Source organism: Nothobranchius furzeri, chromosome 9 (assembly GCF_043380555.1).
Source record: "Nothobranchius furzeri strain GRZ-AD chromosome 9, NfurGRZ-RIMD1, whole genome shotgun sequence".
NCBI lineage: Eukaryota > Metazoa > Chordata > Actinopteri > Cyprinodontiformes > Nothobranchiidae > Nothobranchius > Nothobranchius furzeri.
This window is the reverse complement of record NC_091749.1, coordinates 65,542,513-65,558,804: the sequence shown is the minus strand read 5'-3', so window position 1 is coordinate 65,558,804 and position 16,292 is coordinate 65,542,513. Positions and strand designations below refer to the sequence as shown.

At 42.8% G+C, this 16,292-nt stretch overlaps 1 protein-coding gene across 1 annotated transcript; it reads left to right on the top strand.

The window, feature by feature from the left end:
- Positions 1 to 391: 391 nt before the first annotated feature.
- LOC139071837 (ras-specific guanine nucleotide-releasing factor 1-like) lies at positions 392 to 14,372 on the top strand. Its single transcript, XM_070555092.1, has 10 exons — positions 392 to 3,157; positions 3,281 to 3,393; positions 3,532 to 3,592; positions 3,678 to 3,784; positions 3,852 to 3,936; positions 4,014 to 4,211; positions 9,107 to 9,211; positions 9,425 to 9,514; positions 9,587 to 9,679; positions 14,158 to 14,372. Exons 2-10 carry the CDS (start codon positions 3,308 to 3,310, stop codon positions 14,287 to 14,289), a joined length of 957 nt encoding a protein of 318 aa, XP_070411193.1. The 5' UTR covers positions 392 to 3,157; positions 3,281 to 3,307; the 3' UTR covers positions 14,290 to 14,372.
- Positions 14,373 to 16,292: the final 1,920 nt, after the last annotated feature.

Here is a 16,292-nt window from a genome sequence, read left to right as displayed (position 1 = left end):
CTCTGCCAGAGAATGCTGCTGTTGTGTTTTTGGGCAAGATGCTTAAAGAGCGAGTAACACCCAAATTAACTTATTTTTTCTGAAAACCTCTATAGAGGAGCGTCTTAACCCTCCCACTGTCCTAATGGGTGTGACCCTGCGAGGAAAGCTGACCATTGAGCAGGACTGATGGTTTATCCCTTGAGGGATAGCCCACGTGGCAGGGGTGAGGAGTGAGCACCTCCTCACCCCTGCCACGTGGACCTCAAGGGATAAACAATCAGTCCTGCTCAATGGTCAGCTTTCCTCGTGGGGTCACCCATAAAGACAGTGGGAGGGTTAATAGTACAGTGTGTTTGTGTGATCACCAATTTGTCATTATAGCGCAACTTATGGGGGGGGGGGGGGGGGGGCGGCATCTATCTCAAACTAAACCAAAGAAGGGACAAGTGAAATGTGTTCATGACACTGAAGCACCAAAAACAGTGTTCTTGATTGATACGCAGTAAACACAATAAAATACCAATACTGCGCTGGGTTGGTGATAAATTCCCCTTCTGAATTACTGTTCCAGTCTGCCCCAACTCCTTCCAAAATGACGTAAAAACCATTGACATATGAAAAATGTGGACATAGCCCACCCATTGTTCCGTGAGCGGCAGGTTTAAGCCAAAAATAGGAGGTTCCCAACACTGATTTTTTTTTTACCGTGTCACATGTCTTGTCACGCCCAGACAATTCAAAAATGGGAAAAGAGGTGGAGCTGAGGATGGGGGTCTTACGTTTGGAACAGGGTTGGAACAAATTAACCAATGTAGCTAATAGCTGAGTCATCTAGTCCAAGAAGCTAAGAAGGGCTCCGGGGTAGCCAATTCGCACGACAGCCTGGCGTCTGTGCGAGGCTGTAGTCATGCCGGTTGCCTGTGGAGATATAATATGGACTGGGACTATTAAATTACAAGCAGAACCTCAGACCACTGCAATTGTAGCTGGGCACCATGGCCTTTAACATCAGCTCATGCTCCACGGTTGGAGATCAGCGGGACATTAGCTATATGCTAACCCAAAGATAATTGAATTTTTCAAGGCATTTTTATGTTTATTTATTTGGCATACGCTTTTATCCAAAGCGACTTACAATTGTTAATCTATAGGGCATGTTGTGATCTGTGGGGGAAACCGGAGTGTCCAGAGGGAACCCAGGCATGCATGGGGAGAACATGCAACTCCATGCAAAAAGGCTGCAGCTGAGTTTCGAACCTGCAACCTTCTTGCTGCGAGGCAACAGTGATGACAACTACTGGGACTCTAGACTCTGGAATGACGAGACAAAGATACAAAATGTCGCCAACTTGTTCATTCCATGCCTAGAGGACTTGGTGTTGTGCATGAAAATCATGGTGGTCATACAAAATACTAGATGTAGTAGTTTTTGTTGCAGGTTGTATTCACTTTTGCTTCAACCAGTTTTAGTAACACAGAAGATTTTGTGATCCAAGTTATATTATTAACCTTGATTTCATGTTACGGAGTTAAACAAGTGTTCAGTAAAACCCAGCCTTGTGAAAATTTTGGAAATTGTTCGATAGATAGATAGATAGATAGACAGATAGATAGACAGACAGATAGATAGACAGATAGATAGACAGATAGATAGATGATAGATAGATAGATGATAGATAGATAGATAGATGATAGATAGATAGATAGATAGATAGATAGATAGATAGATGATAGATAGACAGATATAGAGATACAGTAGATATAAGTAGATATAGACATGAATAGATAGATGATAGATAGATATAGACATAAATGGATAGATGATAGATACCGTAAATCCTCTAATACAGGCCCGGGCCTGTATTTGACTCAAGCTCATCAAGCTCCAGGCCTTTATTGGAAGGAGGACCAGAATTAGAGGCAAAATGACCACCAAACAGAAAATAAAAAGAAAGACTTGTGCTAAACATGGAAAACTAAATGTTGTTGTTGTTTTCACCTTTGTTGCCCTAAATGAGTGAAACATGCAAAAATACACAGTTTCATTAATTAATTTCTTGGCTTTGGAAGTTAAAGCATGGAAAAAAGCATATTACCTTTCTGAAATCCTTTCTTTTTGTTTTACTTTTCCATAATTTCTTTCTCCATAATCAAAGATAAACAGTAATGTTAGAGAACAAGTAAATAAAACAATGAAAAGTTATGCATGTATTCAAGTCTGGAAAAATAGTCTTGGACTTTTATGAACTTATTATTTATTTATTTATTTGCAGCATGCAAATACATTTTTCTTAATTGTTCAAATAAATTAGTAATGCAAAGCAACATGAAAAAAGGTCTTTAAAATGGAAAAGGTGAGAAATAAAGATGACAACAAATTTAATAATGACAACAACAATAATAATAAGAAAAAGAAGAAGAGTAGTCTTTAAACTGAGTGAATAAGTCATCTAATCTCAGTAGTTTTTGATGATTAAGGGATTTATTTAGAAAAAGAGTGTTATAAACAAAATAATGAGATGGCAGCATTAATTAAAGGAAGTCATTTGGTCTCAGTTTGTGATGAACCAAAAACAAAAGCGGAAAAATTTTTACTTTAAAGAGCAAGTCACCCCCTACCAGACTCTTACTCCACTCCCACTTCCCGTTTGAAAAATGCAAAAAATGCTGTTGTCTGGCAGTCTACACACACACACACACACAACATTGTGGCCTCATAATGTACCAGCTGACGTCATAGTGTACTTCTTAGCCTATAGCATTGGCAGATTAAATTTAAATGCAATGCAGAGTTTTTACCTGACAACTGTGCAACAATGACAGTTTTAGGCAGAATATTTAAATTTTAACTAAAATGCACTTAAGTGCCAAATGATTGACTGCATGTGTCTACAGCATGGTTAGACACTCATTTATATAGTTAATCAGCAAAAAAGAAGTGGATTTGGGGGTGACTTGCTCTTTAAATTCAAAGTTAAGGCCACAAGGGGGCCTCAACCAACACACACACACACACACACACACACACACACATTTTTAGAATGACACTGGACTGAACCTGGTTGCAGGTTTTCCCACAGACCAGAGGAACGGAGACAAAGAGTTTGTCATCCGGAGAGCTGCTACTAACAGAATCCTGAATGTGCTGCGGCACTGGGTCTCCAAACACTCACAGGTATCGTTTACCCTCTTTGTTTACTATCTCCATCTTCCCTCCGTCTGTCTGTGTGTCTTTGAAGGAGAGAAACAACAAACACTTGTGTAATGACACCCTGGCTGCTCCTGTGTCTGTCCTCAGGACTTTGAGAAGAACACAGGGCTGAAGATGCGGGTAATTGGCTTCCTGGAGGAGGTGATGCATGACCCGGAGCTCCTGAGACAGGAAAGAAAGGCAGCTGCCAACATCATCAGGTTGGCTTTGCATTATTAACATCCATCTGAGTGTAAAAATAGACATAAATCAAACTTTATTTGTGCAGGTTCAATTAAAAAGGTCAATTATTACCTCATGAACCAAAACCGTTGAATGAAATGCCTGTTGGTGTTCAGGACTCTCACCCAGGAGGATCCTGGAGACAGCCAGGCCACCATTGAAGGGATCACACAGATGGTGAGAAGCAAAACACACACAATCATTCTCATTCCCGTCTGTCAGTTACTGCTGCTTCAGAATTATTCGGTGTTTCTGATTTCAGGCCATGGAGGAAAGTAGGACTGAACCATTTGAGAACCACTCGGCCCTGGAAATCGCCGAGCAGCTGACGATGCTCGACCACCTGGTCTTCAAAGTCATCCCATATGAGTGAGTCTCCAGCCTTTGCACAAGTACGAACCAGGATTTGCAAATGAAATGTAAAATTTCTCTACAGGGAGTTTTTCGGTCAGGGATGGATGAAGAACGACAAGAACGAGAGAACTCCGTACATAATGAAGACCACCAAGCATTTCAACGTTGTGAGCGTTTACTCATAAAGGGTAGAAGAGCCGACGGATGCATCTCAACAATTTACATCTGTTCTCATTTTTGTCAGATCAGCAACAGGATCGCCTCTGAGATCCTCCAGTGGGATGATGTGAACATCCGCTCGGCAGTGATAGAGAAGTGGGTGGCGGTGGTGGACATCTGCCGCTGCCTCCACAACTACAACGCCGTGCTGGAGATCACGTCCTCTCTCAACCGCAGCTCCATCTTCCGCCTCAAGAGGACCTGGCTCAAAGTTTCCAAGCAGGTAGCAAACATTCTTAGCCTGGCCGCCATCCTACATATGTAAGTGTATTGTCTGGCCACGACACACACACACACACGCACGCACGCACGCACGCACGCACGCACACACACACACACACACACACACACACACACGGCTCAGTCATAGAGACACAATCTACAGTTGTCTTTCCAAAGACAGTGCTAGGACCAATCAGACCAATGAACAATGCAAAATATTTATATCGATTGAAATCAATCAACGGGACTGTCCGCTGCACACTGTCGAAGACGACATGGAGCAAGTACCTCTCTCTGCTCACGTTTCAAAGAAAAGTCCAAGACTTAATTGACCAATCTTGATGCCAAAGCCGTTGTAAACGAGCACGATTCCTCGCCCGCTGCCATCTTTGCTGTTTTGCTCCATTGCAGTTCTGCAATCATCATAAAAAAAAAAGTAGCGTTGCCCTAAAGGTGCACAGCCCAACGTCTCTCTACAGACATAGAGCGCTGTGATTGGCCCGGCCTAACTCGGGCTACGTTCACACTGCAGGCAAAAGCGCATCAAATCCGACTCGTATCTGATGTTTTTACGACGGCACGGATCCATTTTTTTCAAATCTGACTCGGGTCACTTTCATATGTGGTACTGATTCCGATACACATCTGATGCTTTTGAAAGCGACTGCAGTCTGAACGATCATGTCGCATTAAATCTGTCTTCTACGTCACTGAGTCGGTGGAGGCGAGCGTCGTGTGTGGACGTTCCTGAGGAGAAGCGCTGACAGAAGGAATCAGGAGTCTGTCTGGACATCCTGTCAAGTTTAGGAATTCAAAATCTCCGGGTCAGGGATGAGGTCCTGCCCCAAGTGGAGGAGTTTAAATATCTTGGGGTCTTGTTCACGAGTGAGGGAAAGCTGGAGTGTGAGATCGATAGGCGGATTGGTGCTGCGTCTGCAGTGATGCGGGCGTTGTACCGGTCTGTCGTGGTGAAGAGAGAGCTGAGCCAGAAGATGAAGCTCTCGATTTACCGGTCGATCTACGTTCCTACCCTCACCTATGGTCATGAGCTTTGGGTAGTTACTGAAGGAATGAGATCATGGATACAAGCGGCCGAAATGAGCCCAGAGCGGCTGGGCTCTCCCTTAGAGATAGGGTGAGAAGCTCGGTCATCTGGGAGGGGCTCGGAGTAGATTCGCTGCTCCTCCACATCGAGAGGAGGCAGTTGAGGTGGCTCAGGCATCTGGTCAGGATGCTTCCTGGACGCCTCCCTGGTGAGGTTTTCCGGGCACGTCCAACCGGGAGGAGACCTAAAGGTAGACCCAGGACACGGTGGAGGGACTATGTCTCTCACCTGGCCAGAGAACGCCTTGGGATTCCCCCGGAGGAGCTGGCCCAAGTGGCTGGGGAGAGGGAAGTCTGGGCCTCTCGCCTTAGGCTGCTGCCCCTGCAACCCGACTCCGGATAAGCGGATGAAAATGGATGGATGGATGGTACATTTTAATAATCTTGTGAACAGATCAGTTATAGATTTCTTTTTAGTTGGATTACTCTGTTTCATAGCTGAATTTACATCTTAGTTTACTATTTTCTTTTAAATTGCCACAATTATGATTAGATTTCATCATTTAAATGTAACGTTTTATACTTAGACTTGACTCTAAATATTTTGAAATGGATTTTTTATTCAAAAATTCCTCATACATGTGTTTCCACAATACATTTTTATTTGATATCAGGTTTGATTTAGAAAATTAAGCTTAACTTTATATTTTTTTCATCATTTTACTTTATAAATTAATGATCTTATCCTTTTCGATTAAAAAATTGCTTTTATTTTAAATTTTCCAAACATTTATTCCCAACATTCTCCTCTCTGCTTATTTTTAAAAAAGCACTACTCATGTCTGATTTGAATGGATGGGTGATGAGCGAGCTTCTGCATAAAGACTGAAGATGCAACACAGGAACTGAGTGATGCTTGTTGGATGAGGGGAAACAAGTAAAACACACAGTGGAGTGCCCCTGGATTATAAACTCTTCATCATTTAAAGTGCAATTTGCTTTCCTTCCTTAAAAAGGAACTCAAATCAAACAGGAATGGGTTTAATCCAGAGGATTTAAGGGGAAAAGCGACTGGACATATTCTAGTGAAACTGTGATTATATTTTAATACTTTGCTGACTTTATTCCCCTGGTGGGCACCATGTTGTAAATACAGTACAGTCACCAGGCAGAGTATGTAGCAAACGACACCAGTTTTGAGCCACTTGGAAGTTAGATCCCCAGCTTCAGCAGTCGAGACAGTTTAAAACCGTGTTTATGGTTAATCCTCTCTGGCCAGTGCATTATGGGTTTTGCCTTAATCATGAACCACAGAAGTATGTCAACTATTTTTGTTCTAACTTGCCAATGAAGCGTAAATATTGGCCGTGTACAGTAAAGTGTGCAGGCAGGCCGATGCATCTCCTAACATGCAAACAAAGACAAACGTGTTATTATCCTCATGATTGTCGGGCTCTGTAATGACTCTCCTGTGTACGACACTCAAAATCCTGGAGAACCACTTATGAGTGCAACACATTTTGTAATCTGTTGATCCCATTGTGCTAGCAGGAGCTATACAGTGGCATTATTGTGCTTCTTCTTGAAATATTTCTATGTATTTTTTACAGGCTTTGTAAAGAAACACACCTAAAGCTTAAGTGGCAGGCATGTACCACTTCAACATGTTCAGATATATAAACGGTACGTGTGTTGAAACTTAAACCCCACCTTTGCACCTGGACGTTTATCCTCTTATGGGCACATCAGACGTTTGCAGTCAGCAATACCCGGTGTCATGATTTATCTTTCAGTATATTTCCGCAGCTTGAGTAGTATTTCCAGTTTTGTATAAGAGTGTATTCTTCCCTGATTACCTCTTGTCAATAAATCTATTCTTTCTCAGGGGGCTGAACGTTTCTGTGTGTTTTTATGAGTTTTTTTGGGGCTTTGTTCATGTAAAAAAGTCTGAAGTCAGACTGAATTTGTCTATATATATATATATATATATATATATATATATATATATATATATATATACATATGACATTTTTCAAGTCTGTAAAACTCTGAAGATGATCTTATTTGCTGATGATACAAATTTGTTCTACTCTGGAAATGATCCCAATGAAATAATTAAAATTATCAATAAAGAATTAAGTAAACTAAAAAAATGGATCCCCGCCTGATTGCCCATTGACCGCTGGAGATAAGCACCGCCCCCCACCCCCGCTCGACCCTACATGGACAAAGCGGGTTCAGACAATGGATGGATGGACGGATGGATAGATAGAAAAAACTAAGGTAATGACTTTTGGCAATTGTAAAAACAAAACAGAAGTATGTATAAAGATTGATGATGAAAAAATTGAGAATGTAAGTGAAATCAAATTTTTGGGTGTGATACTAGATAAGAAACTCAGTTGGAAGCCCCACATTAGACACATACAAACCAAAGCAGCAAAAAAACATTGCACTTATAAATAAAATGAAGCAACTTTGGACTGTAAATCACTCCATATTCTGTATGGTTAATTAGTTCTGCCATATTTCACTTACTGTATTGGGGAAACAATTATAAAAATGCACTACACCCACTATCAGTATTGCACAAGAGGGTAATACGTGTCATTCATAAAGTTGGGTTTCTGGATCATACAAATTCTTTGTTTTACAGTCAAAATACATAAAACTTCAAGACCGGGTTCATTATCAAACAGCTCAAATCATGTTTAAAGCTTGTAAGACTTATTGCCACCTTATATTCAAAAGCTCTTCAACCAGAGTGATGAAGGATATAATTTACAAAGGACTAAAAATTTTAAAATGCCTAGAGTAAGAATCACTAAAAGGAGTTTTTGTGTATCAGTATGTGGAGTGAAGCTGTGGAATGGGCTGCAGGAAATACACAAACAGTGTCCAAATATAAACAAATTTGAATCACTGTATAAAAATATGATAATTAATGGATATGAAAAGGAGGTTCTCTTTGGTTCTGGAATCTATGATATTGTCATTATTATTTTGCTGTTGTTGATGTTATTATTGTCATTCTTATTATTATTACTATCACTATACAAAGTATATATACAAAATTCTCTCATTAGTAGCTGCATATATATGTATATTAATATGTATGTATGTATGTATGTATAGATGGTAATTTGTAAAGGTAAATTAGTAATGTGAGACAAGGGGGTGGGATTGCATAAGCACTTGCTTTTTCTTACTCCCTTTGGACAAAGACTTCTTTTTTGTTGGTATATCTTTTTTTTCTACTATGTTAGTTAATTTTTAAAAATATTTTGTCTTATGTTCAAAATTAACGTTTCTATAAATCAAGCATGTTTCTTGGAGCTGCATTTGCACATCTCTGCCAGGTGGTGGCGACAAATAAACCAAAAATCTGTCCCAAGGTTCTGCTGTCAATCAACAACATAATACGCTCATTGGCTACGTTCTGTCTTGGACGGCCTCCAAGGTTCAGCTGCTAGCCAATGAGGTCCCAGAAACTGTGTTTCGTAAAGTTGAAGGCGGGGCTTGTTACAAAACTTTCTTCCTCGTGGCGCGAACCGTTTCCATAGAAGAATTAGGGGAAGCAGCTGCGAAACAAAAGTCTGTTGCTTGAATTGGTCGCAAGTAGAAACAGCTACTTTCTAAGTGTACCGACATGTCGTCTGTAGCAAGGAAACGAAAAGCCGCAGCGAAGGTACAGTAAACTAGCTTGTTAGCTTAACCGTTCTGTTGCGTGTTGCCGTTAAAAGTTTGAGTTGAATAACGAAACCCGGTTGAAGTTTGAAAGGAGTAGCGGAGCTGTAGTGTTCGCTTCTTTTGCTCACAGCCTCGTTTGGTTTCTTGTTAATTGTCATGCAGGACTTGACTCCCGAGGCACCAGTGCGACGGTCCTCTCTGAGACGCCCCGCGGCTCCCAAACGCCTTTGTTACTCTCCGGTCATAACAGAAAATAGCAAAAAGAAAGTACGTGAAACTGGACGATTTCGCTCCACGTCAAGGCCACTTTTCAGCATGTTTTAGTTGGCTTCCAGCTTCAACACACACTGAATGGGGTGTGCTGGAGCAATGAAACAACTAAAACATGCTGGATAGCAGCCCTCGAGGACTGGAGTGGAATAGACTTTCCATATGTGGTTGTTTTTGATTTTTTTCACCACCAAATTTTTCTCTCAATAGAAAACAAAATCCCCCATAGAGAAGAATGCTGAGAAAAAGCAGGTAAAGGATGAAGATGACACAGAGAACAGTGTTGTGGAACCTACATCTGTAAGTACAGAAACACTGCTCTGTCTTTGTGCTTGGAGGTTTGTGTGTAACGTTTTCGTTTTGGCCTGACAGAATGGTTACGGAGGGCTTTCTGAGTATGAACTGAAGCGCCTGGAGAACATCAAACAGAACCAAGCTTTTCTGTCTTCTATCAACCTGCTTCAGGTAGGCTTGTGGGTTTGGCTCTTTTACTCACCTCAGCCCTAAACTTTAAACTTGTGTGTGACTAAATTACCTAAAGGTGGATATTGTATTTCATCGCTTATCCAAGATCTGGTTGCAGGGGTATCGGTTCTAGCAGGAAAAGTCAGACACGCCTCTTCCCAGTGACACTATCCAGCTGCTCCCGGGAATCCAGAGCAACTGACGAGCCAGAAAGGATATAAAATCCTGTCCGGAAATCAAACAGGAGGCAGACACTCCACACAGTGGTCCCTCGTTTACCGTGGGGCTTACGTGTATTTATTGGTTTTCCCCTTAACTAATTGACGAAAGTGAGCTGCCTGAATGTTTTTCCTCTCAAAACATGAATGCTGATTATTTTACAGCAATAGCAGCACCATGAAGACGATTAAACAACCAGATGTGCCACTCTGTGCGCTCTGTTCAGGTTCAGCAGTCCACTCCTGTCCTGCTCGCTGTAGGGTTGTCACGGTGTGAAAGTTTAACCTCACGGTTATTGTGACCAAAATTACCACGGTTTTCGGTATTATCACGGTATTTTTTTAAACGTGTTACATATTCAGACAACTAAATAAATCCTGTATATCAGGAAAATACTGTCGTCAGTTTGTGTCTAAATTTTGCCTAAAATGTGTTATTTTGTAATTATGTTGTTTATTTGTTTACGTTTTTCCCCTTTAGTCTTTAAAATACCAATATTTGCCCATAACTTCTTATTTTATGTCTGTTTGATGTCATCATTTAAAAAAAATTAGACCAGATGATACTCAGTACTCAAGTAGCCTTCTAATCAGATACTTTTTTACCCTTACACGAGTAATAAACCCTATATCAGGAAAATATTGTCCTCGGTTTGTGTTCCAGTGAGCTTTGCAGATGTGGGAAAATGTCATCAGGCAGTAATCATTGTTAAATTCATAATTATTCTCGGAGAGAGACCAACTCTTATCTGCCCCTGGGAGTCCCGTAATGCATAGCGTCATTTCAACATGGCGGTGTCCGCGACACGGTTTATAAGCAGGTAGCGGCGCTGCGGCTGCTTTATATAGCGACTCGTTGCATTCTCCCTCAACCCAAATCCTCGGATCACGTATTTTAGCTAAAATGCTAACGTTAGCTTGCCTTGCGTTGACTGTAGGGTTGTGGGTGATGGTCACGCAGATGTGTCATGAGATTTGAAGCGTTGCTGCCTTTCACAGACACTTTTTCTGCACGTGCTGCAAACAGGATAGCTGTCTTCTATAAACTGTCCCTCGGCATTCTTCAAATATCCAAAAGATGCCCGTACTTCCGACTTTGTCTTCTTTGAGGAATAATAAATGTCCTCCTGAGCGCTGCCGTCTCCTCCTTTGGCCATTATTTCAGCTTTAGATTCAAGAAAGTTTTGGTTGTAAACAACAAAGCGTGTATGTGCCGCCGGCAACTTCAGCAGATGATACGGTGGCTAAGGGTCACCACGCCTACACCGCAGCCACGGTAACCCACCGAGATAATATATGTTTTAAAAAACAAGACGGTTATTATTATTGTCAACTTTTTTACCGGGGTGTACCGCTACACCGGTTACCGTGACAATACTAGCTCGCTGCTATCACTGTAACTTTTAAAACCAAAAGAGACCCTGGATGTGGACTCGCCGAGCAAAAACTTTTCAGATTGTCACATTTAATGTTTCTCCTCCCAGCCATGGACATTTTAGACATAAATTGTCCAACTGTTACTGGCATACTGTTCAAACAGCAGCCAGCTTGACTGTTATTGGTGCTTTTCTTGTCTAATCCCGCTGTCCCAATATCTGATTATTTCCGTTTGTCTTTTCCATTTTCTGATTGGATTTTCATTAATGTCTATTTGTTGTTGCCTTATGTTTACCATCGGGTGGGGGAACCACGTCACAGGGAGGGACTACTGTACTCTAACTTTTTTCAGTGTGGAGGAGCTGCAGCTCTCCCTGGATAATGGAGCTTCTCGCCTTTTCTCTAAAGCAGTGGTTCCCAAACTTATTTAGCCGCGCACCCCCTTCTATGTTCCGACCATGTTGACGCACCCCCCAGCCCCACATCAGGGCATGGCTATATATATATATATATATATCAGACGTCACGCTAAACCAGGGGTCGGCAACCTGTTCCCGTCAAAGAGCCATTATTACCCGTTTCCCACAGTAAAGAAAACACCGCAGCAGCCGCGGCATTGTGGGCGGGGCCTACCCTCAGACAGCAGAGAGCTGCTTTAACCAATCACAACAGGTGACAGCAGCCGGTACCGGTCGCTCGTGTACGTCAAAGTTATCTTTCATAAGACGATAATCAATAAAACGATTTATATGAAGTGGATCCAGAAGTTGTAGCCCGTCTCTGCCGACAATATTTTGATATTTTTCACCGTTGATGGTTTTACTGAGCAGGTGCCACTTTTGTCACACGTTTCTTTTTAAAACATGTTTAGACTGTTCACAATACAAATCCAGGCTCTGTCACGTTTGACTGTTGTAATTAAAGTAAACTTTGTAGGTGGGGAAGGTCAGAAAAGGATCCGATCATTTTGTTTTTCCCTCATTTACAGTGACGGAGATAACGGTGCAGTCCGCCTGGCTCTGGTGTTAATCAAGTTAAATTTGTAACAATTTTCACAAGAAAACAGAACAGTTAAAAGCAGGACTTGTGTTGATCGGACAGTTCTCGTATGTGGCCGTTTATTTTGACGGAGAAAGAATAGAAAGAATTACCCCGACGCATGCAGACAAACTGACATTTTATTCGTTTCGCACATCGCAGATGTAGCTACGTCACTCAAGAAAAGATTCCCATCTGAACATCTGAGCTGGACATTGCTCAGCGCAGCTCACTGTCAGCGCGTACATAAGGTGCACCGCGAGCTGAAGATGTGGAGAGGGGCTTGGAGCGCGTTGCAGAACCAGAGCGCATGCGGGAAGATTCCTTCCACTGAAGCGAGAGTTTTCCAAACCCGGTCTCTCAGAGAGACTTGTCACTTAGAAAATGTTCCCTGATGATGAAACTTTGGCTGAATTGTGCTTGTTCCTGTCTCCAATGTGGCGTCTGAGGAGAATCCCAGAATCTCACATCGTCTTCAGCTCAGAAAGCGCCTATGATTACGCACAAGCGTGACGTGTCAACCCGGTCTCACAGTAAGACCGGGTTGGAACTGTTCAGGTTTACGCAGACAATCTTTACATTTAGAATTAGCTTAGAGATGTAAAATTTATGCAGTAAAATATAAAGCATTTTATTTAAATATCCATTCATTATTTTACAATCACAGAGAGCCACATCAGATGGAAGAGCCGCGGGTTGCCGACCCCTGAGCTAGGGCATGTGCGGAGGACACACACACACACACACACACACACACACACACACACACACACACACACACTACTTGTTTTCAATTACATTTATTGGGCCCACTTCCATTTTCTTAAGCCCACCCACAAATGAGTTTCTGGCTACACTAATGGTGACTTTTGACAGACTCTGAGCTCCGCAGCCATTACTTTTCACCTTGCGCACCCCCTAGCGACAGCTCGCGCCCCCCCAGGGGTGTGCGCACCACACTTTGGGACTCCCTGCTCTAAAGCCTGGCCACCTGGTTCCAGAATCTTGCTCGTTTCTTGACCATTGATGAGGTTTGGAGGTTGGTGGGCCAGTAAATCAAGACGAGGTTTCCCCCAGTGCTTTATAAGCCTGGCGGCCCACCAGGCCTAAGCGTCATGCCACGCCCCCCTCCCCGACCCTACCGTGTCCGCTGACACGAATGGCGCAACGAAACTAGAGCCCTCTATCAGCTGATACTGGTGAGAAACAGCAGTGGAACATGTGCAACCCAGCCCCGCTCTCACAGAGGAGCGCTGCGGGATGGAGCGCGCGACCCCCACCCCCCATGGCCAAATCCGCCAGCCTTAACTCATTTTCTGGCGGAAACCCCTCAAGAGCTTTGCCATTTTGCTCTGTTCATTTTTTTTCACTGCGGACTTCATTAGTGAAGATGCCCGGATGTGTCGATCCATCTCTTGTATCATTGCACCATCGCTAGCAAATCAAATGCCATGACACGTAAACTCCTCATCTGGAGACGGGCTCACTCCTAACCTGGAACAAGCATTCCACTCTTTTCCAGTTAAGGACCATTGCCTCTGGTTTGGAAGAGTGAACTCTCATCCCAGCTGCGGCGTACTCAATTGCTAACCTCTTTAGAGTCTGTAAGTTGTGGATTGAAGACTTCAGATCCTGTCCATGAAGACCACAAATGGGATCGGAAACCAGAGGAAGTCCTCGTGGAATCCATCTTACGCTGGGAACAAGTTTTACTTGGAGCCAAAAATGAATTCAAACAGAATCAGTAGAAATAAATACTCATCTTTATTGAGAAGAGTCCAATCATGTTGGTCTGTGGTTGTTTATGATCTTTTTATTGTGTCTAAAGTTTTCCTTTATTTGAAGGCAACAGAAGACCTGAAGCGGTCAACACGACGAAAGTGTTCACAGAAGGGGCTGAGGTACGATCATCCCAAATGGTGCATCATAGGAGGGTTCATTCACAAGCAAAAGGAAGTAATTATCCTACCAAGCTAACAAAAATACAATTATTTTTGAGGGTTTAATCATTGCTGCAAGTGCTGAACGGTCTGGTTCAAAACCATAGGCCCTGCCCTGCCCTGCCCTGCCCTGCCCTGCCCTGCCCTGCCCTGCCCTGCCCTGCCCTGCCCTGCAGGGCGGCCCTGCCCTGCCCTGCCCTGCCCTGCCCTGCAGGGCGGCCCTGCCCTGCCCTGCCCTGCAGGGCGGCCCTGCCCTGCCCTGCCCTGCCCTGCAGGGCGGCCCTGCCCTGCCCTGTCCTGCCCTGCCCTGCCCTGAGGGTCAGAGCGCACTCGACTAAAGGTGTGGTCACTTCAGGGGCGCTGGTGACGTTAGCTCAGCTGCTAGCTGGGCTGAACCCAACACTTTCATGCAGTTTTGCCATCTGGTTTTTGTGGCCTCTTCTGAAGCTCATCAACTTCTTTCTGCTGGTTCTGAATTGGCATCTTAAATTGCGTTCTAAGCCCAGGTTTGATAGCTGCTTATGGGGTGCTTCTTGATGTCCCATAGTACCTTCATTGTACCAAGTGAATCGACTGAAAGGGAGTGTTAGGTTATGCGTATAACCACTGTTTCCAAAAGATTTGTTCACGAGTTTTGGGAACACCACCCACAACAATGAACAAAGGTTCACCAATTAAAACAAACCTAATGAAAGGAAACTCACTTTTAGTGAGACATTCAATCATTGATTTATTTTGTGTTTTTGTGGAGATCAGTGATAAATAATACAGATTACTGGGATACAGGAGAAATGTGCACCAGCTCTGGAGGAGGGTAGAGGAGCCAAGGATTGTAGTCCAATAGCTTTACTTTAATATGTGAAAAAGTAGTCTGAAAAAAAAAAGTTTGATAAAGAAGCTACTCAAATAGTAAGTACACCTTTTATCATAAAATCGGATTTAATTTGTTGAACTTGTTTAATAAGGTAAAGTTTTGTTGTTTTCTCAGATGGGAGGAGATTTAAAACATCAGATCGGTTTCCTGTAAATCTAAACACAGCGGTGTGAAAAACTAGTTGCCCCCTTCCTGATTTCTTATTCTTTTGCATGTTTGTCACACAAAATGTTTCTGATCATTAAACACATTTAACCGTTAGTCAAAGATAACAAGTAAACACAAAATGCAGTTTTGAAATGATGGTTTTTATTATTTAGGGAGAAAAATATCCAAACCTGCATTGCCCTGTGTGAAAAAGTATTTGCCCCCTGAACCTAATAACTGGTTGGGCCTCCCTTAGCAGCAATAACTGCAATCAAGCGTTTGCAATAACTTGCTACGAGTCTTTTGCAGCGCTCTGGAGGAATTTTGGCCCACTCATCTTTGCAGAATTGTTGTAATTCAGCTTTATTTGAGGGTTTTCTAGCATGAACCGCCTTTTTAAGGTCATGCCATAGCATTGCAATAGGATTCAGGTCAGGACTTTGACTAGGCCACTCCAAAGTCTTCATTTGGTTGTTCTTCAGCTATTCAGAGGTGGATTTGCTGGTGTGTTTTGGGTCATTGTCCTGCTGCAGCACCCAAGATCGCTTCAGCTTTAGTTGACGAACAGATAGCCGGACGTTCTCCTTCAGGATGTTTTGGTAGACGGTAGAATTCATGGTTCCATTTATCACAGCAAGCCTTCCAGTTCCTGAAGCAGCAAAACAACCCCAGACCATCACACTGCCACCACCATATTTTACTGTTGGTATGATGTTCTTTGTCTGAAATGCTGTGTTACTTCTACGCCCGATATAACGGGACATTTACCTTCCAAAAAGTTCAACTTTTGTCTCATCAGTCCACAAGGTGTTTTCCCAAAAGTCTTGGCAATCACTGAGATATTTCTTAGCAAAATTGAGACGAGCCCTGATGTCTTTTTGCTTAACAGTGGTTTGCGTCTTGGAAATCTGCCATGCTGGCCATTTTTGCCCAGTCTCTTTCTTATGGTGGAGTCGTGAACACTGACCTTAATTGAGGCAAGTGAAGCCTGCAGTTCTTTAGAAGTTGTCCTGGAGTTT

Excerpts from the sequence above, each read along its gene's own strand:
- LOC139071837 (XM_070555092.1), top strand. The coding sequence starts at position 3,308 with ATGCGGGTAATTGGCTTCCTGGAGGAGGTGATGCATGACCCGGAGCTC. Across the intron at positions 4,212-9,106 it reads GGCTCAAAGTTTCCAAGCAG|GACTTGACTCCCGAGGCACC; the intron begins GTAGCAAACATT and ends ATTGTCATGCAG. Across the intron at positions 9,515-9,586 it reads GTGTTGTGGAACCTACATCT|AATGGTTACGGAGGGCTTTC; the intron begins GTAAGTACAGAA and ends TTGGCCTGACAG.